This window comes from Andrena cerasifolii, chromosome 4 (assembly GCF_050908995.1).
Source record: "Andrena cerasifolii isolate SP2316 chromosome 4, iyAndCera1_principal, whole genome shotgun sequence".
Classification (NCBI taxonomy): domain Eukaryota; kingdom Metazoa; phylum Arthropoda; class Insecta; order Hymenoptera; family Andrenidae; genus Andrena; species Andrena cerasifolii.
The window spans coordinates 9,883,083-9,904,222 of NC_135121.1; the positions used below are offsets into that span (position 1 = coordinate 9,883,083).

At 49.6% G+C, this 21,140-nt stretch overlaps 2 protein-coding genes across 3 annotated transcripts in view; one reads left to right on the forward strand and one right to left on the reverse strand.

Annotated features, from left to right (window-relative positions):
* Window positions 1-21,140, reverse strand: part of LOC143368221 (uncharacterized) — an 88,010-nt gene that overhangs the window by 10,743 nt on the left and 56,127 nt on the right. The window lies entirely within an intron of this gene.
* LOC143367992 (uncharacterized) lies at window positions 246-5,230 on the forward strand. The gene is made up of 4 exons (XM_076810285.1): window positions 246-447; window positions 1,996-2,259; window positions 2,821-3,422; window positions 4,083-5,230. Exons 1-4 carry the CDS (start codon window positions 266-268, stop codon window positions 5,228-5,230), a joined length of 2,196 nt encoding a protein of 731 aa, XP_076666400.1. The 5' UTR covers window positions 246-265.

Genomic DNA, 21,140 nt, shown 5'->3' on the forward strand with positions numbered 1-21,140 from the left:
ACAATGGCCCCAAGAATCGACCAGCTCTCAACTTATCTGTCCCCCTTGCAAGCTCCCCGCAACTTCGAAGTCATTAGTCCGCAACTCCTTCAACTTTCCATCCCCTGCGCGCAGCTAAACAGATTTCGATGGCCCCGCGTCTGCGAGGCAGTTGGCAGCTTCGCGCACGTTCTTGTGAACCGTGCCTAATAATCCTAATACCCACAGCAAAGTTCAGAGCAACGTTTCTGCCGGGATGTCAGTGCGTGTTCGAGCTTGAAAATCGATGGCTGCGAGCAAAGGCCACAGGGACGAGCTGGCAGACCTGAGCGAGACCAGAAAAGCGGTGGAGAATGCGGAGAGCCGTGCTCGATTCGAGCAGAGGCGAACCGAGCCGAAGGCCGGTCGCAGGAAGAACCAGGAGTTCGCGCAGGCTCTTCACTGCCAGGCCGATAAGCTCTATCACAGGCAAGACTCACCTATTGCCCTGAAACTTCCCCGGTTCAAACTTTGGTACACTGTCGATAAATCGCGAGGTTAAACGCTGCCAAAGTCCCTCGCTGCTGGCGTCTGTGTCTCCATTTAGCGCATCTTCAATCGGAATGGGAAACGGATCATTTATTTCTGATAGATGGAAGCTTCTCAGGAATGGAGTCGCTATGTATTTCTAGAAACTCAATAATGATTTATGGTTTTCCTCGTGGGGCTTTCGGATATCTAATACGAAGCCCGAACGAATTTAGGGTTTTCTGGACGCGAAGGGGGAGTAGATGGCTTCGAGACGAGGGAAATTTGATTGCACAGGTACACCCAAGGTTCCGAGCCTAGGGTGGAGGATAAAATTATTACAACCATTTCGCTGACAATTTAATTAAGTACGCGCGCTCGATACGGGTTTTCGTCGCGTTGTTCCCCGCGAGGTTTTAATCATTTAATCAGCGAAATTAATTTATTCCTTTGGAACGGCTGGTCCAATTATTCGACCGAGTGTAGGGTATCGTTTAATCACTTTTGCATAGTTAATTGGGAGCCGCGCGCAGTTGCCCGCTGTCAGAGGTGCCGGCGATCGGGGGAGACGTAAATCTGAAAAGCCTGCTCGGGGAATTATGTTAACGTCGCTGTTAGAATTCCACTTCGAATTGAATTCCTTCCCACTCTACGCTCTACCGACATGGACAAGGCCCTCTGCAAATGTCGCGTAATGGCCCCTTTTATTTCGCGCATTCCACCGGCGGGAGCCAATTGCTTTCAGTTTCATCGGGAAACTCTGAACAGGAGTTCGTTTACCAGCAATTCAGCCACTCCTCGCAGCACTTCCACTAATTTTACAGGCTTTCAGGCGAATTGTCACTCGCGACCGCGCTTCTTTCGACCTCTTTTATTGGACATTTTATCCGCGAAGATATATGGGTCACGCAATTCGAAATCATTAACGCCACAGTCCCTCGCACTGGTTATCAATTGGACGGCGTTTCGACGACCCTATGAATTTCACGCGATAAGTGAGCACGACGCAATTCGATGCGATCTCGACCGCGACCAGAGCGAAACCGCGGATCCGCGTAACGCCGCCCGCGGAAGTTATTTCGATTCTTCGGTGCACGTGCAATTGCCGCGTTCAAACGTTGCCCACATGTCATCCATTCGAACGACCTATGAATTCCCCAAAAGGTAGAGTTTCCACGATACACTTGCTTGAAATTAGAATATTTTGCATTGTTAAAAGAAGTCCTCGTCAATTGCGAAAATAAAGGGGGTGTTTGTTTTTAAAGGGGCTTAAAAGATTCACCTTTCTGCTGACTTTTCTCCAGTAAACACTAAACAGGTATTTTCCGTTAATACGAGCGTCTGTTAATTACTTCCCAGTGCGCGGTTGGAGGAATAGCGTTCGTGTAACGCCGTTCGAGTTGCTCGAACTTCCTCGACCATAATTAATCGCGAGTTCATTTCGCGACTGACGTGGCCAACGGAGCGTCTGCATGGACGAATTTTCGGAACGTTGAATCGCAATTTCAGAGGTGATTACGAGACAGCATTAGTGCTGTACCATCGGGCCGCGAACTTGTTCCCGCAGGACAGCAGTCACAGCGTGGCTGCCAGGCGGACTGTCTCGACGATAAGCACCTGCAATAATCCCACGAAAGCTTTACGAAAGGCTGTGGCCAGCGCCAAGACCGAGAAACGATTAACGGTGAACCTGTGCCCCGAAACGGCGGCCATCCAGGCCAACGAGAAGCTGAAGAAGTCGCCAGATCCTCAATCTGTCGCTGAAGTACTCAGGTATACACCTGCATCCACAATTGGGCCTAGTTGAGCAAAAAGCAACCAACCCACGAAATGAGAAAAAATTAGTTAGAAGCTGTATGGTCTGCTTAATGCTGTGATCTTTATTTTCCAAAAAATTACCAACCCTTAGAACCACTCTTACATTATACAATTATTAAAACTATCAAGCCATAGTTCAGGCGATTTTAAGCTTAAAAAAAGCTACAGAAAATTAAAAATAGTATTAATTACGCTACTCAGTATTCAATAATCCATTAAAAACATTCCAAAACAATAACAAGATATAAAATATGCTCGATAGAAATAAAGCTGCTTCTCTTTAGCAATTCAAATCTTCAAACTAAATTTACTCAGTTTCAGATCATTGAGGGTTGGTAGCTTTCTGCATAACTGGGCTCGATTAATTTATCCAATTCTTCAGGATTAACTCCCCAACCTGAGAGCTTCTTCAAATAGTCCAAGCTATTTAAACAGCCCTCGCGACTCCAGCCCACGCTCCACTCGAGCCACTTCGAATCCTACCAACGAATACAATCGCTGACCAATCCTTTCCAGCTACTTCGACAATCACAAGAGCTTCTGGAAGGCCCTCCCGTCGCCCCGTCTCACGAACGTCCAATTGGCGCGATCGAAGATGATGCTAAGGGAGCTGACAAACCTGGCCAACGAGTCCCTGGAGAGTCTAGAGGGGGCATTCAATTCAGGCAAGACGTCCGCCGCTCTGACGATAGCCCAGGAGTTGCTGATGCTATCGGCAGGATTCCAAGACCCCAGCCGCTATCAGATACCAGCCTACCATTACTTGTCCCTGATCCACGTGGCCCTAGGAAGGCACGATCGTGCTGTGTGTAGCGTTTCACGCCTGATACGGCTGGCGAAGAGCACCGGGGACGTGCTTCAGATCTGTCGATCCTTGGTCACCCTCGGAAAGGTGCATCTGAGCTTCGGGCACCTGCACGCGGCCGCTAAAGCCTGGGAACACCTCTCCAGCGACCTGAAGGAGCCGATCCCGATGGCGTGGATCAGACACGAGATTGGAAGGTGTCATTTGGAGACTGGCAAGCACAGGCAGGCCCTAGAAATGGGGTCTACCTGCTTAGAGGCGGCCATTGAGGGAAACTCGAAGAAGTGGATGCTGCATGGCAGACTTCTGCTAGGTTAGAACAGAGCGCAGGCTCGTGGATGTTTGTGGGGTTCATGGGTAGCAAGAATCCTGAGATTTGTCTCGTAATTAAGAATCCCTGATCGTCGGTTCCAGGGTGTTGGTAAAAGCGCAGACAGCTTCGCGAGAGTGCCGAGGAACTGCTAGGAAGATATCATCTAAACCACTCTTGATATCTAAATCATGATACGAATTCTCTACAGTCCGTCAGTGGTTCATCCGCAGCCCGTAATGCAGCTTATCTATCCCGCAGCCCGTAATCTGGCTGTTCTATCAGGCTTCTCGCGAAGCTGGCTGCGGCGCCTCTGAAACGTCGAAATCAATCTCCACGTGAGCACGATTTACATCCGAAAGCCTGGAATATTGATAGGGAACACCGACTGGTGAAAGCCTTAATCCGCTGGAATGTCGATGCTGTCCGTTCCACTTGGACTACAATTAGTGGCACGGCGATGGCGATAAGAGTGTGCTCAGCGCTGTTCATACACGGTGGATTATGGCTCCTACGTTCCAATTAATCGCATTTATTCCTCAATTATTCCCAATAAGAGAACCATGACGTCTATAGAAGGGTCGAAGGGATTTAAACATCCAAAATTCTATCCTTGAATCCTGCTCGACCCTTCCATCGCGAATACAGGAATTCTGGTTGAAGGTCAGAGCCTGGCGAAGATGGGCAGGTTCGTGGAGGCGCTGGAGGAGCTGCAGATAGCCGCGAAGATCACCGAGGAGGAGGGCGACACCCCCATGCTGTCCTACATCCGTGATCTTATCGATCAGGTGACGCGAGCCCTCCGTAGGATCGCGTTCGAGATGGAGCAAGGCGGAGTCGGCGAGCCGACGATCACCTCGAGGAGCGAAAAAGACGAGGATTCCGCGAGACAATCGGGGCCGCTCGTCAGCCGGCCGGAAACCATAATAACCACCATGTTCTCCCAGAGGAAGGTGATTACGGCGTACAGTGACGGGGGTTCGAGCACTGAGGCGTCAGTCGACGTGGACGAGGAGATAACGATGCATTCAGGCAACACCAGGAGCGTGATGCAGTCCTATCGAGAGAGCACTGCTCGATCGGGCCTGAACGAGGAGCAAGAGGACCTTGTTTTCGAACGCAGCAGCACGTTCAGGGTCGGGGGTCTGGAAACGGTTTCACTGAAGGGTGACGTCTCCTCGTCCTCCACCACCTCGTCCGCCTCCTCTTCCAGCTCCTTCGACGAAAGGGGGCGCGGGAAGGAAGTCGACGACATCGAGGGAGACTCGCAAGAGCTCGAGGCTAAAGCGGAGAGCAGTATCGAGGAGGAAGGCGGCCCGAGGGCCAGCGAAACGTCCATGACGACCGTGAACACGTCGGCCACCTACGTGATAAAAGCGGAGGAAGGCGTGCCGAGGAGAACGAGACTAGCGCTGGGCGACGACCAGCAGGAAGGGATCTCCAGGGTGTCGGATAAGGATCGCCGGGGCACGAGGCAAGGCGTAAAGGACGACGCTGCGAGCGATAAGGCACCGGGCGAGAGGGAGGGTATGCTAAATGCTCTTCGCATGATAGAGAGGCTGAACACGAACGACGATGCGGAGCTGCTGGCGATGGTGAGAGACATGATGCTAGCAGCCGACCCCGATGATCGATCGGGAGATCCGGGCAATTCTGGTGACGCCGACAGAGAAAATGTTGGGACACCCAGGTCCTCAGTAGATGGCAAGCTGGTTCGCAATTTTTATGAACACTCTGTGCCCCCGAGTCCGCGGAAGTGCGATGCTGATGGGGATTTCCGTGATTGTGGGGCTGCTGCGGGGTCTAATTAACTCTACTTTCATATCGCTGTAATAAAACAATTAAGCTGTCACAGTTGAACCCAATGGAATCCTCTTCCTCCGCAAACTGCATCGAACCAACTGGAGCAAACGACTGCCGTAGAATTAAGACACCTTTTCGCCGCTACGTCGTTGACCATTAAAATCCCCCGGAGTCCCCAGGCATGAATTATCGACGATCTCGCCCGCGGCTCCTCGGAGCGCGAGATTAAAGGCTCTCGATTTTAATGGGCCGCGCAATCAAGGAACGCCCCATTATTCCTCCCAGCCGGCGCTTGTCCGCGGGCATCGTGAATTTTTCGCCATCCAGATCGGCTCAATTAGCCGATTACCGGCGGCGAATTTCATTCGCGGCCAGCCCTGGCGCACGAGGCACGCTCGATCGTGGCGAATTAAAGCGGGGGCTGGTTTTCCCGCTGGCTCCGGCAAGCCGAGCGGAACACGCTCGATCTGGGACGAGCCGATAAAAACGCTCGTCCTCTCCTTGACGTTTCACGGATGCCCGGGCACGGCCGCTCGAAATCCGCTGCTCGGCCATCGGTAACGCGAATGAATATTCAATCGACCGTCACCGCCCGCCTGATAACTGATAATCCTTCATGTGTTCGGAATGGCCGGGATTCCGCGGCGTCGTCCGGTGAAAATTGCTGCCAGTGGATTCCTGTCTTCGTCGCGAGGAATTACGACGGTCCGACGAGTGGATTCTCCGTCTACTTTCTGCTCCAGTTGGATTAGTATCGAGCGCCTTCAGGGTTCCGTTGGTTCTTTAATCGACCGACATCTCTGTTCGAGTAACTCTGCTAAAGTTCCAGCTCCCCGGAGACTGTCTCCCTGTTCGGAGTTCACTGGCTGCCTAAAGCTGCCGTATGAATTTCTCAGTGGAAGCTTTCTGCCGAAGCTTCCATTGGAATAGGGGATTCAGGGTAGGGAGGGCACGTGCCGTGTTGGAAAATGGGGAACTGTGCGTGCGTAGGCACCAGGGAGGCTCGTCGAGCATAAAAGGAGGCAAGGGTGGGCAGGCGAGATGGAGCAGGGTACTTTCGCAGCTACCTGTTGAGCTACCTATGTGTTCTCGGCAAGCCTCCTTTGCATGGTCATCAAGGCGCTGGAAATAGCTCCTCGCGTTCGCGTTTTCAAGTCGCGAGCCACGTAACTGGACCGCGCACTTGCGTCTCCACTATTTCGCGGCTGGACCACTGAACACGCGTCCCTAGCCACTCTTTTCGAGGGTCTGCTTGCTGCCTCTGCGACGAGGATCTCGCAGGGTGATTCGAGGGAACTCTGTTGCTTTAATTTGAATTTTTGCCGCATTGGTGCCTGCATAGAGTATCGGAGTATTCAAAGCATTAACGTATGGGTGTTGATGCTTTGTTCACTTTCGTCATTGGATCCCCAGTCCTCTACGGTTAGAACGAAAACATAGCTTCCTCTACGAAGAAATTTAATGTTTATTAGAGCAACCCGCCACTGCGAAATCGCGCAGCTCCGAGTAGAATCGATACGGCTCTCGCAAGTTTCCCTCTGTAAACACGCAATTTGTGGGAACGCGGGAAGATGCAAAATTCAAGACGGCGATTCCCAGCGTCTCCTCGCTCCCTGACTTTCCCCGATGATTTTGCCGCGTGGATCTCCTCCTGCAACTTCCACCCATTGTTCCCATGGCGAGTTGGGACTGTTTTAAGCAGACGCTCTCCACAGTTTCATAGAACCCTCGTTCAGAAGTGTTTTCCGCGCGATCGGGGTGCTTCTAACTTCACACGCCGGCGATGAATATTCACGACGCTCGACGCCGTGCAATCTATGTCGAATTCCCCCTCCGTCTCTTCTGTTTTTATTATATCGGCATAACGAGCCGAGCAAACCGTCGGGCATCTCGTTTCCATCGAGAGCACGCGTCACAGCGAATTTCCCGTTCGCTCCCACGCTGCTTCCATTTAAATTCGCGAAGCACCTCGGCCGCGGATTTTATCACGGCAACCGTCGCGGCTTAATTATTTTCGCTCCCCGAAATTGGACGAAAGTTGATTTACCCGTGACGCGTGTTAATCGAATACGGAGCAGCGTGTCCAATTCAAAGAACACTTGTTAAACCGTCAACGCTTCGATTAAAAGCTAGGTATATTCCTGACAGTATCGCGCAGAATAGTCTCAGCAAAGGTAGGAGCCCTTTGAAATTAAGGTCAACCGCGATCACCGAGGGTTCTACCAGCCCTTACGCCCAATTCTAATCGCAAAGAAGTCACAGCGACCGTGTGAATGCGCTCAGTAATTAAGCAGCCAGGACCGGCGTGACAATACATATGATACCGGGCGAAAACATTTTTCGGCGCCTTCTTCCTAATTTTTTAATAAAAAACCCATCTGTTTTACTTTATATAGTTTTATTTAGTTGTATTATAATAGATAATAAATACATATTCAGATGAAGATTTGTCGTCAGCATTTACATTTTTAGGTTGATTATCATCACGTTCTTCCTCTTCAAAAGAAATTGTATCGATTTCAAGATATTGCTCTCCTTCGGTATTTTTACGCTCCTGATTTTGCATATTTGGCTCACATTTCTTCTTAAAAAATGAACTCATCAGACTTGTAGACAATTTATTTTCTTTTGACTGATTTAGTTTTCTCTTCATTTCTTTTTCGTGACAGCTAATGATGATCACACGTATAACGAACTAAATCTGGTGATCTTAGAACGATAATTTACTGTAGTTAATATTCTTTCAAGAAACGACGTATAATATAAGTTGTTATGGTTGCTTTCGTAATTCGTCGATTTTTAATCGAGTAATACCAGAAATATTAAAAAAATAAAACAGAAAAATAACTAAATTAAACAACAATTTTTTTATTGAAGCGCCCTCGCGAATTGGCGCCCCGGGCGGTCGCCCGTACCTTCCGCCGGCGCTGTAAGCAGCTGGTTAATTTCGATTTCCAGATGGATCGATCTACGGAACGTCGAATTTATTTCCCCACCCCCGCTCGAGCTCCAATTTCCACCCTTAAAGCTCCATCGACGCGGCACGCGCTACTGGATACAAATTATTGTCGCCCCATTCGTCAGCCGTTGTTCTTTAATTAATATATTCGCTGCTGCAAAGCGTCGGTCGGCATTGTTCGCCGGAATCGCGCTCGCTAGCCGGCGGGGATCAAACGCGTGCAATTTTCGTCGACATAATGGCTCCGCGCCCGTATTTATTATGCCGTCATTGTCGCGCGTTGTATTTAATTCGACAGTTAACGCCAAACAGCCGTCATCGTTACAAAGGACGGTGCCGCGAGCTTTCGGCGCGTCGTTGGAGTGGTTTGCGCTTAAATCGCGCGGTGGGGTTGAATTTCGCGGGGAAAAACGCGCCGGCGGTAATTTTTACCAGTGTTTCGGTCGACGAGCAGAATTTATCGCCCGCCACCGTGTTGCGGCACATTTTATCGGAGTTAATAGCAATTCTGCTCGGCGAGCGTAATCGTCCGCTTAACAACGCTCGTTCGACGTCCGGCAGCTTCCCGCGGGAATAAATTTCACGGTGCCGCGGCCGGGTCGCCGGTGAAATCAATTCTCGAGCCTCCGTTTGACGCTGCACTTCGCAGCTTTTTTTTAGGAAATCATGCGCGAGGGGTAGGTTGCTCGGAGGACGCGTTCGCGTGCGTTTCGTTTGATTTCGTCATAGTAGTAGTATAGTAAAGAGAGTTCTAATCCAAAATTGAGTTTTGCGTTCAATACGCGTTCAGAGTGGTGCGATAGACGTTCAATACACGGTCAGAGTGGTACTGGAGCCATAGGTGTAGCGAACGTTTATCGTACCACTTTGAACGTGTATTGAACGTCTGTTGTACCACTCTGAACTGTATTGAACGTCTATCGCACCACTCTGAACGCGTATTGAACGTCTATCGTACCACTCTTAACTGCATTGAACGTCTACCGTGCCACTTTTAACTGTGTTGAACGTCTATCGTACCACTCTGAACGTATATTGAACGCAAAACTCAAATTTGGGTTAGAATTCTCTTTGCTATACTACTCTCCATCTTGTTTGCCGAGGCGTCCCGGGCATTAGAAGTTTTAGCGCGATTGGGGGCTCAAATAGGGGAGAGGCAAACACTTCCGTGCCCTTTGTTCGGGGCTTTCGCGACAGCGCGGTTTCCGTTTGTTGGATGTTTGGCGAGGAAAAGGGTGTTCGAGAATATTCTGTTAAGGAAATTGCACGATGGAGGGAAGCGTTCCAGGCTGAAAAATAAATTTAAATGGAGCCGAAGGTGTCGCGGCCACGCGGGGGTGTTTAATCGATTTTCTCTTAACGCCCCGTTCGAAACCCTTTTAACGGGTTCGTTCTCGATGCAAGCGCAACAAAGCTACACGTAATCTCCCCGATCGCGAGGGGGAATCTCCTCGGTGAAAAGATTAAAACCCATGGGGGGGAACGCTCGACTTGCGGTCTCTTTTAAATTCTCTTTAGAAGTTTAATTAGGGATAGCCGCGGCGATGCGAGGCGACAGCTTGGTGACGGTGCTAATGGAAACGGTAACAATAGTGGGAGATTAAAATAATATTCGAATCTGAGGCGCGATACAAAAGTGCGCCGCGGTTCCATCAAGCTTTAAGAACTCCTCAGCAATTCATCATTCGGAGTGGATTTGCGCGAGAGTGCTATAAAGGCGCAGTAGCTACGCAATCACCATAAAACGTGATTCTCCCACGCCGTTCGAGGGAAATTGAAAATCCGCCCGCGTTCGAAATCAATTTTTGAGGATGCACCGGGCATTCGGATCCCGCTTTCCGCGCGATGTCCGTGGAGGGGGACGTTTTAACCATTAGAACGCGAATAAAGGAGTCCATGTGGAACGAACGAACGATTACGCTCCATTAAGCCCTTTATTCTGCCCCAGGCTATCCTAACGTTTGAATTTCATACTCCGGCCAATATTGTGAAACTCTCTGAAACCAGTTTAACCCCACAACCACCTGGCTTCTGCTTCAGAATTCTGCACGGTCTAACAATAACCTGAATAAGAATCCGCCACTGTACGTCGCACAGAAGCGGCATGTTCCCCTTCGAAAAAAATGATAAATTGCATCTTCATTCCTCCGGTGTTCTACGGTGTTATTTTCCATTCCACCCGTCTTGGTCGGTTACAATGCACGGTGAACAATGCGCGTCGCGGCGGCGACGCGTGCACCGCACGCTGCACCCTCCTTCATCTTTCTAGCCGCCTGGTTCGCGCGAGACGAGGATAACGTTACGGGAAATCGATAAGCGGGCTTTGCAGTCGAGATGCAGATACGCGGGCTGAGAAGAAGCCGTGGGCACGCTGCATGCGAATATCGACGGGAGCGACGAGCGTTCTGACGAGGATCGACAACGTCGGGGAACAGCATTGTTTCACCGGCGCTGCCGGAACATCGGGGGCCAGGGGAAGTTTAAGGGACAATGGATGTATGATGGACCCGGGATAACTTTTTTCAAAACAACTCTCGTTATCAAGTTTCTTCTTTTAAACTCTGACGTTTTTAATTCGAATGGTTACGAAGCTGCTTTGTAATGCGATTACACCAGAAGGGAGAGGCAAAGGTGTTCCTCCCGTTGATTTCAGATTGCAGGTGAGGATACGCGCCCTTTGATCGCCGCAACTTTATTTTTCCATTGTGCGCCGTTGCTTCCCACCGAGCAGGAAGTGCACTACCACCAACGCCACCGCTCCTCCCCCTTTGGCGTATGCATTCAGAACGTATCGCCGAATATCTCTGTACATTTCCGTCGGATACTATCGCGCGACTTCTTTTTCACCCCCTGGCGTTTGCATACATTACCGTGTCGCGGGGGCGGATAAAGAGATCGGAAATCGATGAGCCAACTCGGAACGGAGCAGAAGTTCCGCCGCGTAAAATTGAAGGCACGATTGTTGCGTTGTAAATCAACGGGGTGGAGTCGATAGCGTCAGCTTACAGGGATGCACGCCAGCCAGTTTTTCCCCTCGAGCGGGCTCGCGAGACAGTGACTGGCTTATCGCGGTCTCATAATTCTGTCGGCCCAAAGCGAACGTTCGTACTGCTTTCTGTATATCGTAGGATCGCTAGTAATTTGCCCGAGAATGCGCGAGAAGCGATGGAGTGTGAACAGGAAATAGGAAGAATGCAGATCTTGGTGTCAAAATATCTTTGAAAAGGTGGGGACGACGCGGGAGCTCTGGAAACTCCCGGAGGAGTGCAAATTCGAAATTCCTTGGACGAATTTTACCTGAATTGAAGTGGATAAAATAAATAGTTAGGAATTGGGGGATGTGGAGTTAGAAGCCGAAGATTTGGTGTCGGAAATGGAAGATTCAGGTGCACAGTGCTTTCCGGTTGCGAGCAATGCGTTTGTTTTCCACGAAGCCACCCCAGCTCCAGGGGGTCGTAGTTTTCACGCTCGTCAGAGGCGCGGTGGGAAAGAGAGTTCCCGTACAATTACCGGAGCGGTGAGTTTTTGAAAATTTTATAGCGCCGTGGGAGCCGAAGCCACCGCCGTGTAATTACGAAATTTTGGTCGAGGATGGATGTCGCTGGGAAATTTACGGCGCGCCAGGATTCGGGTAACCAGATATGGAAAACTTCGCCGGTAATTTACGATGCAAACTGGCTACGCACCGAGTTCATCAACGAACTAACGAGCAAACAAAACGCTGCGCAAAAAGGGAATTTATGATATTATTCGCACGGCTGGAAAGTTTCAACGGGGTAGTATTACAGCATTGTAGTATCCCCCGAATACTTTATTTTATTTTTCCGCGGCTCGCGGGGCCTGGAGGAATTAAATTGAGAAGATTCCGTTTTCACGAGCACTTGGCGCCTGATCGAGTTGCCCGCGTTCATAAATTCCAGCCTCCGTCGAAATAAAATTATACGCCGCCCTTGCTCCGGCCCGAACAGCGAATCGCCTCGTTCCGACCATTTGCAGTGGATCCAGAGCGACGTTCTTCTATCTTATCCCTCTGTTTCTGAATAATCTGGAATCCTTTCCGGGCTTTACGAGGCGATCAAGGAGATTCCCGTTGCGGCTCAGTGTAGCACCGCGGAGAATACGCTCCCGGAATAGAAAACAATCGATGAAAATACCCTGCGAGCCAACGCGAACGCACCAATGGAATTCAATTCGTTTAAAACACACACCCTGGGAAAGTACCGCGAATGCTTCGCGCCTTTCTCGGTCGCGATTGTCTCCGGGAATTTCAAAATAAATGATTATTACTTTCTCGAAACTCTGGGGGGCACGGACAACCGTTCTGATTCCAATATGAAGAGACTGGCGAGAAACTCTCGGTTTACGGAGTTCCCAAAGCTCTCGCGCGACTCTTCAGCGGCGTCTGACTTTAGGGGCTCTTCCACTTTGAGATCCAAGAACTCCGCCAGCGCCCTTTCTCTTTCCATCGGGATCCGGGATGCTGGGAGAAACGGTAAACGTTTCTTTCCATGGGAAGCAGCGCCTCGTTATACTCGCGGCGGAGAGGAGTTTCTTTCACGGAGCAAGAAACACAATCCTCCGTTACTCACCGTTATTACTGTCTCGTTATTTACGTCGCTCGTGGAGCCACCAGCGTCGCCCCGTTTCGCCGATTGACGAGCGCAGAAACGGTCCCGTGATTCTGGATTTACGTGCCATCCTCCTGAACATTTCGAGCCACTCTATTTTCCCCGAGTAGCGAGATGGAAAAAGGATAATAACTCGGCGGAACAGGGGCTGTTCCAGAGATGTCTTCCAAGGATACGGATAACCAGAGCTTGGTCTGAGAGAAGTAAAGCAGACGAAGCGTAGGTAGAGATTTTTCTCAGCCGATCTTGAGGACGTGTTTATAGAAACGGCGGGGATAGAGGGGTTGGAGGGAGTCGAGCACTGAAAAGAAGCTGAAGGCTGATTAGCGGTTCGGTTGCACCGACAGAGTCTCGAAGAATTCGGATTTTTCTAGTTCAAATGTGTAGAATCCCTGGGGAACTGGGGACAGTATTGGGCAATCTTCCCTCGAATGAAATCCGGGCTTTCTTCAGCCGAAGGAGGACTGTCAAGGTTCCTTGGCAGTTTTTCATTTCCCGCGGATGACTAGCTGCGTGGAACTGTCGCTTGCACACGTCACCTTTTCAATTTCTGCCGCTTACTATACAGACATTTACTGACACGTATATCTACGTTTTCTGTTAAAACACCCAGCTCCCCTATAAACAGTTCTGAAGAAAGGGCAATTCACCCTCTCGGAGAGATCCGAACTGATCCTGATCTCTTCTCATATTTTTCCGACTATAACAGACCCATTTTCCCATCGACACACCACCTGTACACCCCCGAAGGAACCACACCACGAATGCCCCCAGATGTCCAGCCAGGGGCGAGCTATTGCAGAGGGAAGCTCGTGGAAATGAAAGGAGGCGTCTCCCACGAGAATGGAAGAAAGAAAGGGGGAAGTGCTGTACTGGTCTTCGAAAGGAGTCATTATCGGTCAAATAAAGTGCGGGCTACAGTTGGGGTGCAGGTCGCGCTGGACTGGTCCCCAGGTAAGCATCGTTAACGTCGTTACCCGTGCTCGACGGGCCTTGGATAACTAATTAACTTTACAGGTAGACGCGACTCTCTCTTTGTCCGTCGGTCGGGTAATGCCGGCGCACAAGCCCGGGACGCCGCTCCACCGTGTAAATGGGCACTGCCAATTAATATGCCGAACTGCACACACGACGTCGCCCCCACCGCGCTTAAAAACCGATACGCTCCTCTCACCCCCCCTTCGCGGCGCGTCGAGTGCCCTCGCTTTGCGCCGTCGATCGGTCCGTGGTTTTTCCCTTTCGGTTTTCCACCGGCGAAGCCTTTGCTCGCCGTCAGGGAAAAAGTCAGGGGTCAAAGGAGACGCGACGGGCTTCACGTTGCGGATAATGCCCACGAAAGTCGTGGGTGGGGGGTTGGAAGCTTTCGCGAGGACGAGTGTCGCGCTCGTGTTTCGAATGCTCGAGGAAAGGGTAGGTGAATGTGTGCGGGGGTGTGTTTTTAAGGACGCTCTATGCGAGGGTGGAAGTGTCTCGCGAGGTTTTCGAGGAGAGGTTATGGAAAGTAAATAGTGCTGTGACTTAGAACGGGGGTGGTTTTGAATTCGCGGCGTTTCAGTGGTGTAACAAGATGAAGAGAAAACGGATGGACGTTTAGGAGTGAATGGAGGAACGTTGACAACCAGTAAACGATGAGTCGTCAAATTGCAGCGATAATGGATTGGACGCGGGAGTTTTTCATAGAATTTCAGAGCATCGAGCTCGTCGATGGCCCACTGTTCGCTCCCCTGCGTGCCACGTACAGTTCGGATGCCGTTGTTTTCGAAAATATTTAGTCTCCCGGCGTTTTCATTTCCGGGATCTGGAACGACACGAGAGAATTTTGTCGACTGGTTTTTTCCCCAGAAGACAGGCTAAGGAAAATACGAACCCCTGGCAGAGAAGTTTCAAGAACAACCCGGGACAAAAGAACACAATCTTTTCACCCCTAAATTCGACCCCAGACATGATAACCCTTGAGCGCAGAAAGCAAAGTGACTTTCCCAAGTACTCAATCTCCCCTAAGAAGACACTCCCCGATATTTTCTAAATTCTATTACTGATTATTACAGCCCCGCGGGTTTCAACTAAATACGGACGAGACCCGGGGAGCAGCAGCTTCTTGTCTTTCAATTTCCTTTGAGGGAATCGGTCTCTATTACACAAACTCGATCGATTCGGGCGCGGACGTAAGCTCGTCAGCCCGGAAACTCGAGCTCCTCCTCGAGCGTTTCCTTTCAATTTCATATTTCGATCAAAGCGCCCGTCCGTTTCGTATTAGCAGGCCCGATAATTGTTCCACGGTACGGCGCGAAAAACTGGAGGTAGAGCCCCGGAAAGGTCGCGCCCGTCGCAGCGGTGGCGGTGGTCGTGGGGGATAAGAGGAAGCGAAATACGGTTCGTTTGACGGCCAGAATATCTCGTTCGCGGCATCCTTTACGGGCTCCGCCGCGGGCTCTCTCTCCTTTGTGGGCTAAGGAAAAGGGGGAGGAAAATGGAGGCTGCAAGCTTTCAAAGCGACTCTCGAGAACAGGCGGGGGTCGTACCGAGTGGAATTATAATAAGTAAGTCGCGATCGCGATCCACCTTCTTTGGGAATGGGACCCACAGGGGACCACGGCCGCGTTACCTCCGACCAAATGGATATCCCGATGGTAACTGAAGCAAGTCGCCACCATCCCCAACGCCTTCGCCTCGTTCCCAGCCAGTTTTTGGACCGTAGCCAGTGGCCCGTGAGTGTTCACCACGTTCGTTAAAAATTTATCGGCCGTCCACGCTTTTCAGCGACGCCCATTTGGAATTGTCCTCGGGCACGCGAGATCGCGACGGAAAAGAGGGAGAAAGAGAGAGAGGGAGCGTTCCGGTTAAAGAGAGAGAATTCACTGTTTCTCCCTTTCACCGAGCACGTCGACTTTTTATCGCAGATTTATCGAAATGGAGACTTTTCGGTCGGCTTGAAATTCGAAGAAAATTTCGCCTTCGCGGAACGGGGAATTTATTCGACGGACCCGCTGACATTCGTTACCTCCGAGTTTCCCAGAAATTGCGAATTTATTCGACGGAAACACCGATAGTTGTTATTTCAACATTTTCACGTGACATTTCCTTTCTGGGTGGAACGGGGAACTGATTGCGCAAGAACGGCGAGGTTTATTACCTGGAAAAATTTTCAACGATTCCCTATGTGACGTGGAAGATATTAGATTGGTCGACGCGATATATTTCGAAGACGCGTGAAGCATCGCGTGGATATTCGTCGCGCGGAATTGCCACTGAGAAATCCGGGCCGTTAATTGTCACCTGGGTCAAGGGTGGGGGGCAACTGACGCGCGGGCGAAACAGTTTCAACCCTCTAGTGCATACGCCTGCCTTAAGGCGGGCACCTGTTTAATCCAGAAGTTGGGCGCCTATAATTTTTTTTCCAGAATTTTCAGTTGCCAGCCTTAAAAGTATTGCCACACCGCACATATTAGCCTAAGAAGCAAAATCTAGTTTGAAGTGCATTTTTGAGCTAAGCATGCTGCGAAAATTATTTGTGAAAGTAAAAAAATCAAATAAAATACTTCCCGACACCGTGCGGCTAAAAAAAAATTATTGCACAACTCCAATTGACAAATCCACGATCGTCAGATGGTGGTGGCTGATTTCTCCTCGATCGCTGCTCGCGAAAATGAACTCACCGGCCAATATATCTAATATCGACCTTAGGCCAGCTCGCGATGGCTTCTCGCGCATCTTCTGTGCTTTGTTAAATTTCACAGTGCACAATAAAGTAATTCTCTATTATATCATAGATTTATATTTTTTTGAACATTGTTTCATAGTTTTTCATTAAAAACAAAGTATTTATTTTATAAAAAAAGCCACTATATTTTTTGTACTTGCTACATGATCCCGCCTTAAGGCGGTGACCCAGCGGGCTGCCCTGGGGATCTCAGACGTCGTCCAAATTGTAAACAGACATCGGATTCGGTCTTTTCATCCCCGAATTAGACTAGTCTAATTTTCCCAACTGAATTAAAAATCTATGCACTAGAGGGTTAAGATCGACATTAATCGCCCGTTCGAATGATCCGCGGTAATGTGCCGAGGCCGCGGTCATTCGTGTCACGGCAGGGTGGAGAAAAGACGTTGCTCGAGGGCGAGACGAAAAAAGGGGAGCGAATTATTTATTAAACCGCGGCCGTGAACGCGTGGACGGGTCACGGAATTTTGTCGCAGGGAGACCTTTTTAATAAGACGCGGTTTATCGCGTTCAACGGCGGGAATGAATAACAGGGGCGGGTAATCGGGTCCTTTCATGTTTTGAAAATTGATAGAGGATCAGGCAGAAGGGGTGGGCTACCGCGGGCGTTGCTTAATGTAACGGGAAGGTAGGTTTTATGGAGCAATAATTAGAAAACGCCCACGCATTATCGGGGAGACGTCGCGACGTAAGGTTGCCGCGGTGGACGCGTAATTAACGACGTAGATTAAATGAGTGCTCGAACGGGAACCCCGTCGCGAGTATTTAAACGAGGCCACGTCCGAGGATCGTCGCGGAGGGTCGGTGAAAAAATTCACGCCGAAAAAATCTGCCTCACGCGCGCGAGAGAGAGGGGGAGACGGGGCTGGCTGGAAGTTAGCGGCCCTTAATGGGCTCGAGGGTGGCGCAGGTGCACGTATCGGCCGCGACAGCTCTAAGAATGAGCCGGACCGCGATGTAATTAATGCACGGCGCAATTAAGTGCATCGGAAAATTACGGTGTAATCGGGTTAATGGAAAAACGTTGGACAACGGCGTGCAAGCATTCACGAGAGCGCATCGATGCTAAGCGCGAATGGGGATGCTCGAGAGGGAGAGAGAGAGAGATATCTGTATGTGCATTGAAGCTTTACTTTCGTGCTAATTGGGATATCGTATTCTAGTATTATAAAATCCCATGGTGCATGATGTAGGTTGCTATTTAAGTACTCAGTGTGTGTGGGTGTAAGTGGGGTTGGAAGGTATTTGAGTGTTGGGGTAGCAGAGTAGAAGGTGGTAGCGAGGGTGTATAATGGAGTAGCGAAGGTGGTGGCTGTGGGAATACAGGGAGGGAGCGCAGTAAGGCTAATCGCTGTATTAGGGGTACTGGTCATAGTGACAGGGGTAGTTTTGGTATCATTAGGTGGAGAAATAGTAGCGGTAGGAAGACAAGTGGTAGCTGCGAGAGTACCAGAGATAATAGTGATACTCTGCCATCGGTGCAACCCTGGAACAATCCACGCTTTCAGAAAATCCCAATTAATTGAAGTTTACCAAAGCAATGGGCGCGGAGGAAGGAGCCAGTAAACGGTCCAGGAAGTCTTTGAATGGCACGTTCATTGGTTCCTCGTTTACCTCCGTCTGTGCTCCGCGAATTTCCATTGAAATACGCGTTTAACAGAGCCCAGTTAACATGCTCTACAAGCTTTTTTACATTAAATGGAGAAACTACGTTCATGGAAATGAACGAACAGTGGACGCGCCGCTGGAGTTCGCGCTCCCTGGAGAAAGTTTCCGTCATTTAGCATCACGGCCGCTCCGACACTCGTGCCGGCGGACTCGCTAACTTCTAGCGACTAAAAAATATGTCGCCCGAGAATTTGCATTAAACAGACGAGAGACATTTGCATGTGCCGGGGATCCTACGGCGGCAGTTCAAAATTTTCAGCGCAGCAAAATTTCTTCCGCACTTGCCACGCGAAGGCTCGGCTTCAGCACCCTTCAGACTCCCTTTCGACTTCCTCGAGTTCACCCGCAGTAACTACCCCGCGTTGCCGAGTGCGTTTCAAGCCGTTCCGATCAGAATTTCCCACCTTAAATCCGCAGATAGAGCCACGACACTCGCGCCCCCGAATAAAAGCCACAGAATTCCCGATGAAAGTCTAAGCGATATTTTCTCTGCAGACTTCCAGCGCGTTACGCGGTTGTTTGCAAACGCGGCCACGCCTGGCGCGCTTCGGCCGAGGGAGCCGACGCGAGAGCAGCTTTCAGGTCGATGAGAGTGAAAGGTGGACGAGCACTTCCGAGCACGAAGGGGGTGCATCGATATCGCGAAAGGAATTGGCTCTGAAGGCGAGGTTATTCGTGGCGAATTTACTTAACCGCTTCAACCGTCCCTTCGAGGATTCGCGCCGCAACTGCTTTCGACGGAAAAATATCTGCTGGGTACATTCGCTGCATTCTCGTCGCAGCAACGGGACGGAGGCATCCTAAACGAAACGTGGAAGAGAAATGAAAATTCAGTTTGCATCAGGGTGGCTTCAGAACCGCCGGCAGCTTCGCCTCGCGATATTTAATTAATCCGTCCGCCGGCAGTTGTCTTGGGACGACAGGTCCGCGACTCGACGGTGGAAGTTGCAACGCGTGTGCAGAACAGCGCAAGCTTCCCAGAGATGTCGGGAGAACGGAAGCGCGTGGCGACGATTCTGAAGAGGATCGGGGGAGGCAGGAGGAAGGACGAAGCTGGCGGGACAAAGGGTGGGAGAGCGTAGTGAAATAAAGTAGCTGCCGGTGACACGGTTGGTATCGAACAGAGGATCGTGCATAGGCTGAAAGTGGATTGAACGGAATTTAATTCACGACTCCGTTCAGCCTGATCCTACCCGTCGATCCTCTCTCTCTTTTTTTTTCATTTCTCCGCATTAAACTTTCAAAGGGAGATCCGCGCCGCCTACGTTCACGGAATTATTCCCAGCGTCTCTGCGATAAGAGGGACGCTGCCGTAGAAGTACCGAATGGAACGGGAGGCGATGCAGCGGGTATATAAAATTTTCATCGCACATCGCTCGCAGTCTGTATCGGTGCGGATGATCCGCGAGACAAACGATCTCGCGACGCAACGGAGGAGCTTCGTTAATCGCACACTCGCCGAGAGATAGAATCTCTGAAAGAGGAGATGGGAGACACTAGCGAGTTGAAATCGACTTCGAAGTCCGGAACGACTGTGCCAGCCACTGCTTTCCCCCGTCGCAGAAATGGAGGTCCGATTGAAATCTGAAAGCGCTTACGTGTCCGTGAAGCGATCAGAAGTATGGCGCTGTATCGAATAATCTCGAGATCCCCCGCGAAACCTGACCAATGGTAGATCCTTGCACCGCCGGGGATGCTTTGCCGCGTTCCAATTCGGGAATTCGATCGAAATTTCCGCGCCATATCCCGGCAATTTCTCCTCGCATTCTGTGCCTTTAACTCTTGAAGCAGTTGCAGGGAAATTCTGTGCTTGACCCGGTTAAAGGCTCCCGCAGACCAACGCGAATATTCGCGGCGCGGAGCGGAGCCGACGCGGATTAGATAAGGCTACCCATAAGCCGCCTCGTATAAAGAACTGCTGCCTTATCTGATCCGCGGCGCGGAGCGGATATTCGCGTTGGTTTGGGGGAGCCTTTAAACTTCGTACGCGAGGCGTCGCACAGTGGTTTCGCCAAAAAGCTGGCCAAAATATGAAGGCATCTTCCGATTTGTAGAAAAATTGGTATACAAGGGTTTTCGAGGTCGCTGATTTAGAATTTGAAGTCAAAATTGCAAAGAGAAAAGAAATGGGGGTCGAGTACCTGAAAAAGATATCAAATTTAACAGACACCTAGTACTTTGGAGTTTTCGTGCTCGCTGATATTAAATGTGTCATCGAAAATATAAAATTCATAATGGAGGATGTAATTCCGCGGAGGATAATGCGTTACAGCATGTAAAAATTAAGAAAGAATTAATAAAATAAAGAATGTTATTCACAAAACAATTAACAGAAACAATTAGCAAAATAATGAACACAAACGCTTAATGCAAAATAATGAACAAAAACACTTAACAGAATATTTAATGGAATGGGAAATTCGCTTTCGATAATCACCCTCTTGATGCTCTCTATTAGCCTACTTTACGCTTTCTGAATCGTGTGTATTCATTTCGTTTCTATGCACTGCAACAACGTAAACAAACATTCTCTTCGTTTAGTTTTCGAAAAATGATCGCGAAACAAAAGGTGTTTGCGAAATAAGGATTAATATGTAAAATACGAAATATAATAATGACTGGTAGTTGTATTATTTGATTAGTGGTGTTAATGTTGCGAAAATCAATGGACCGTTTAATTATTTATTCGTTCAATAGGCGATAAATGGCATATTTTTGTCACCAATTTTGAATATTTCTCATTGTAAAAATTTCTTAGTATTGTTGAAAAATGAACAAATACATGTAAAAAACCGTCAATGCAGGAAGTTTTATAGTTTCGTTATAAAAAAATTCCGGAGAATGCAAAAAATTGTCTATAACTGTAGAAGACCCTCTTAAGCACTTTAAATGTAAATATCTTATAGGGTTGCAAATTATAGCAAAATTTTTCAGTTGCATAT

Bases quoted from the DNA above. Each gene is read 5' to 3' on its own strand.
- LOC143367992 (XM_076810285.1), top strand. From the start codon at position 266: ATGGCTGCGAGCAAAGGCCACAGGGACGAGCTGGCAGACCTGAGCGAG. The intron at 2,260-2,820 runs GTATACACCTGC...AATCCTTTCCAG, and splicing joins TCTGTCGCTGAAGTACTCAG to CTACTTCGACAATCACAAGA. The intron at 3,423-4,082 runs GTTAGAACAGAG...TTCTGGTTGAAG, and splicing joins GCATGGCAGACTTCTGCTAG to GTCAGAGCCTGGCGAAGATG.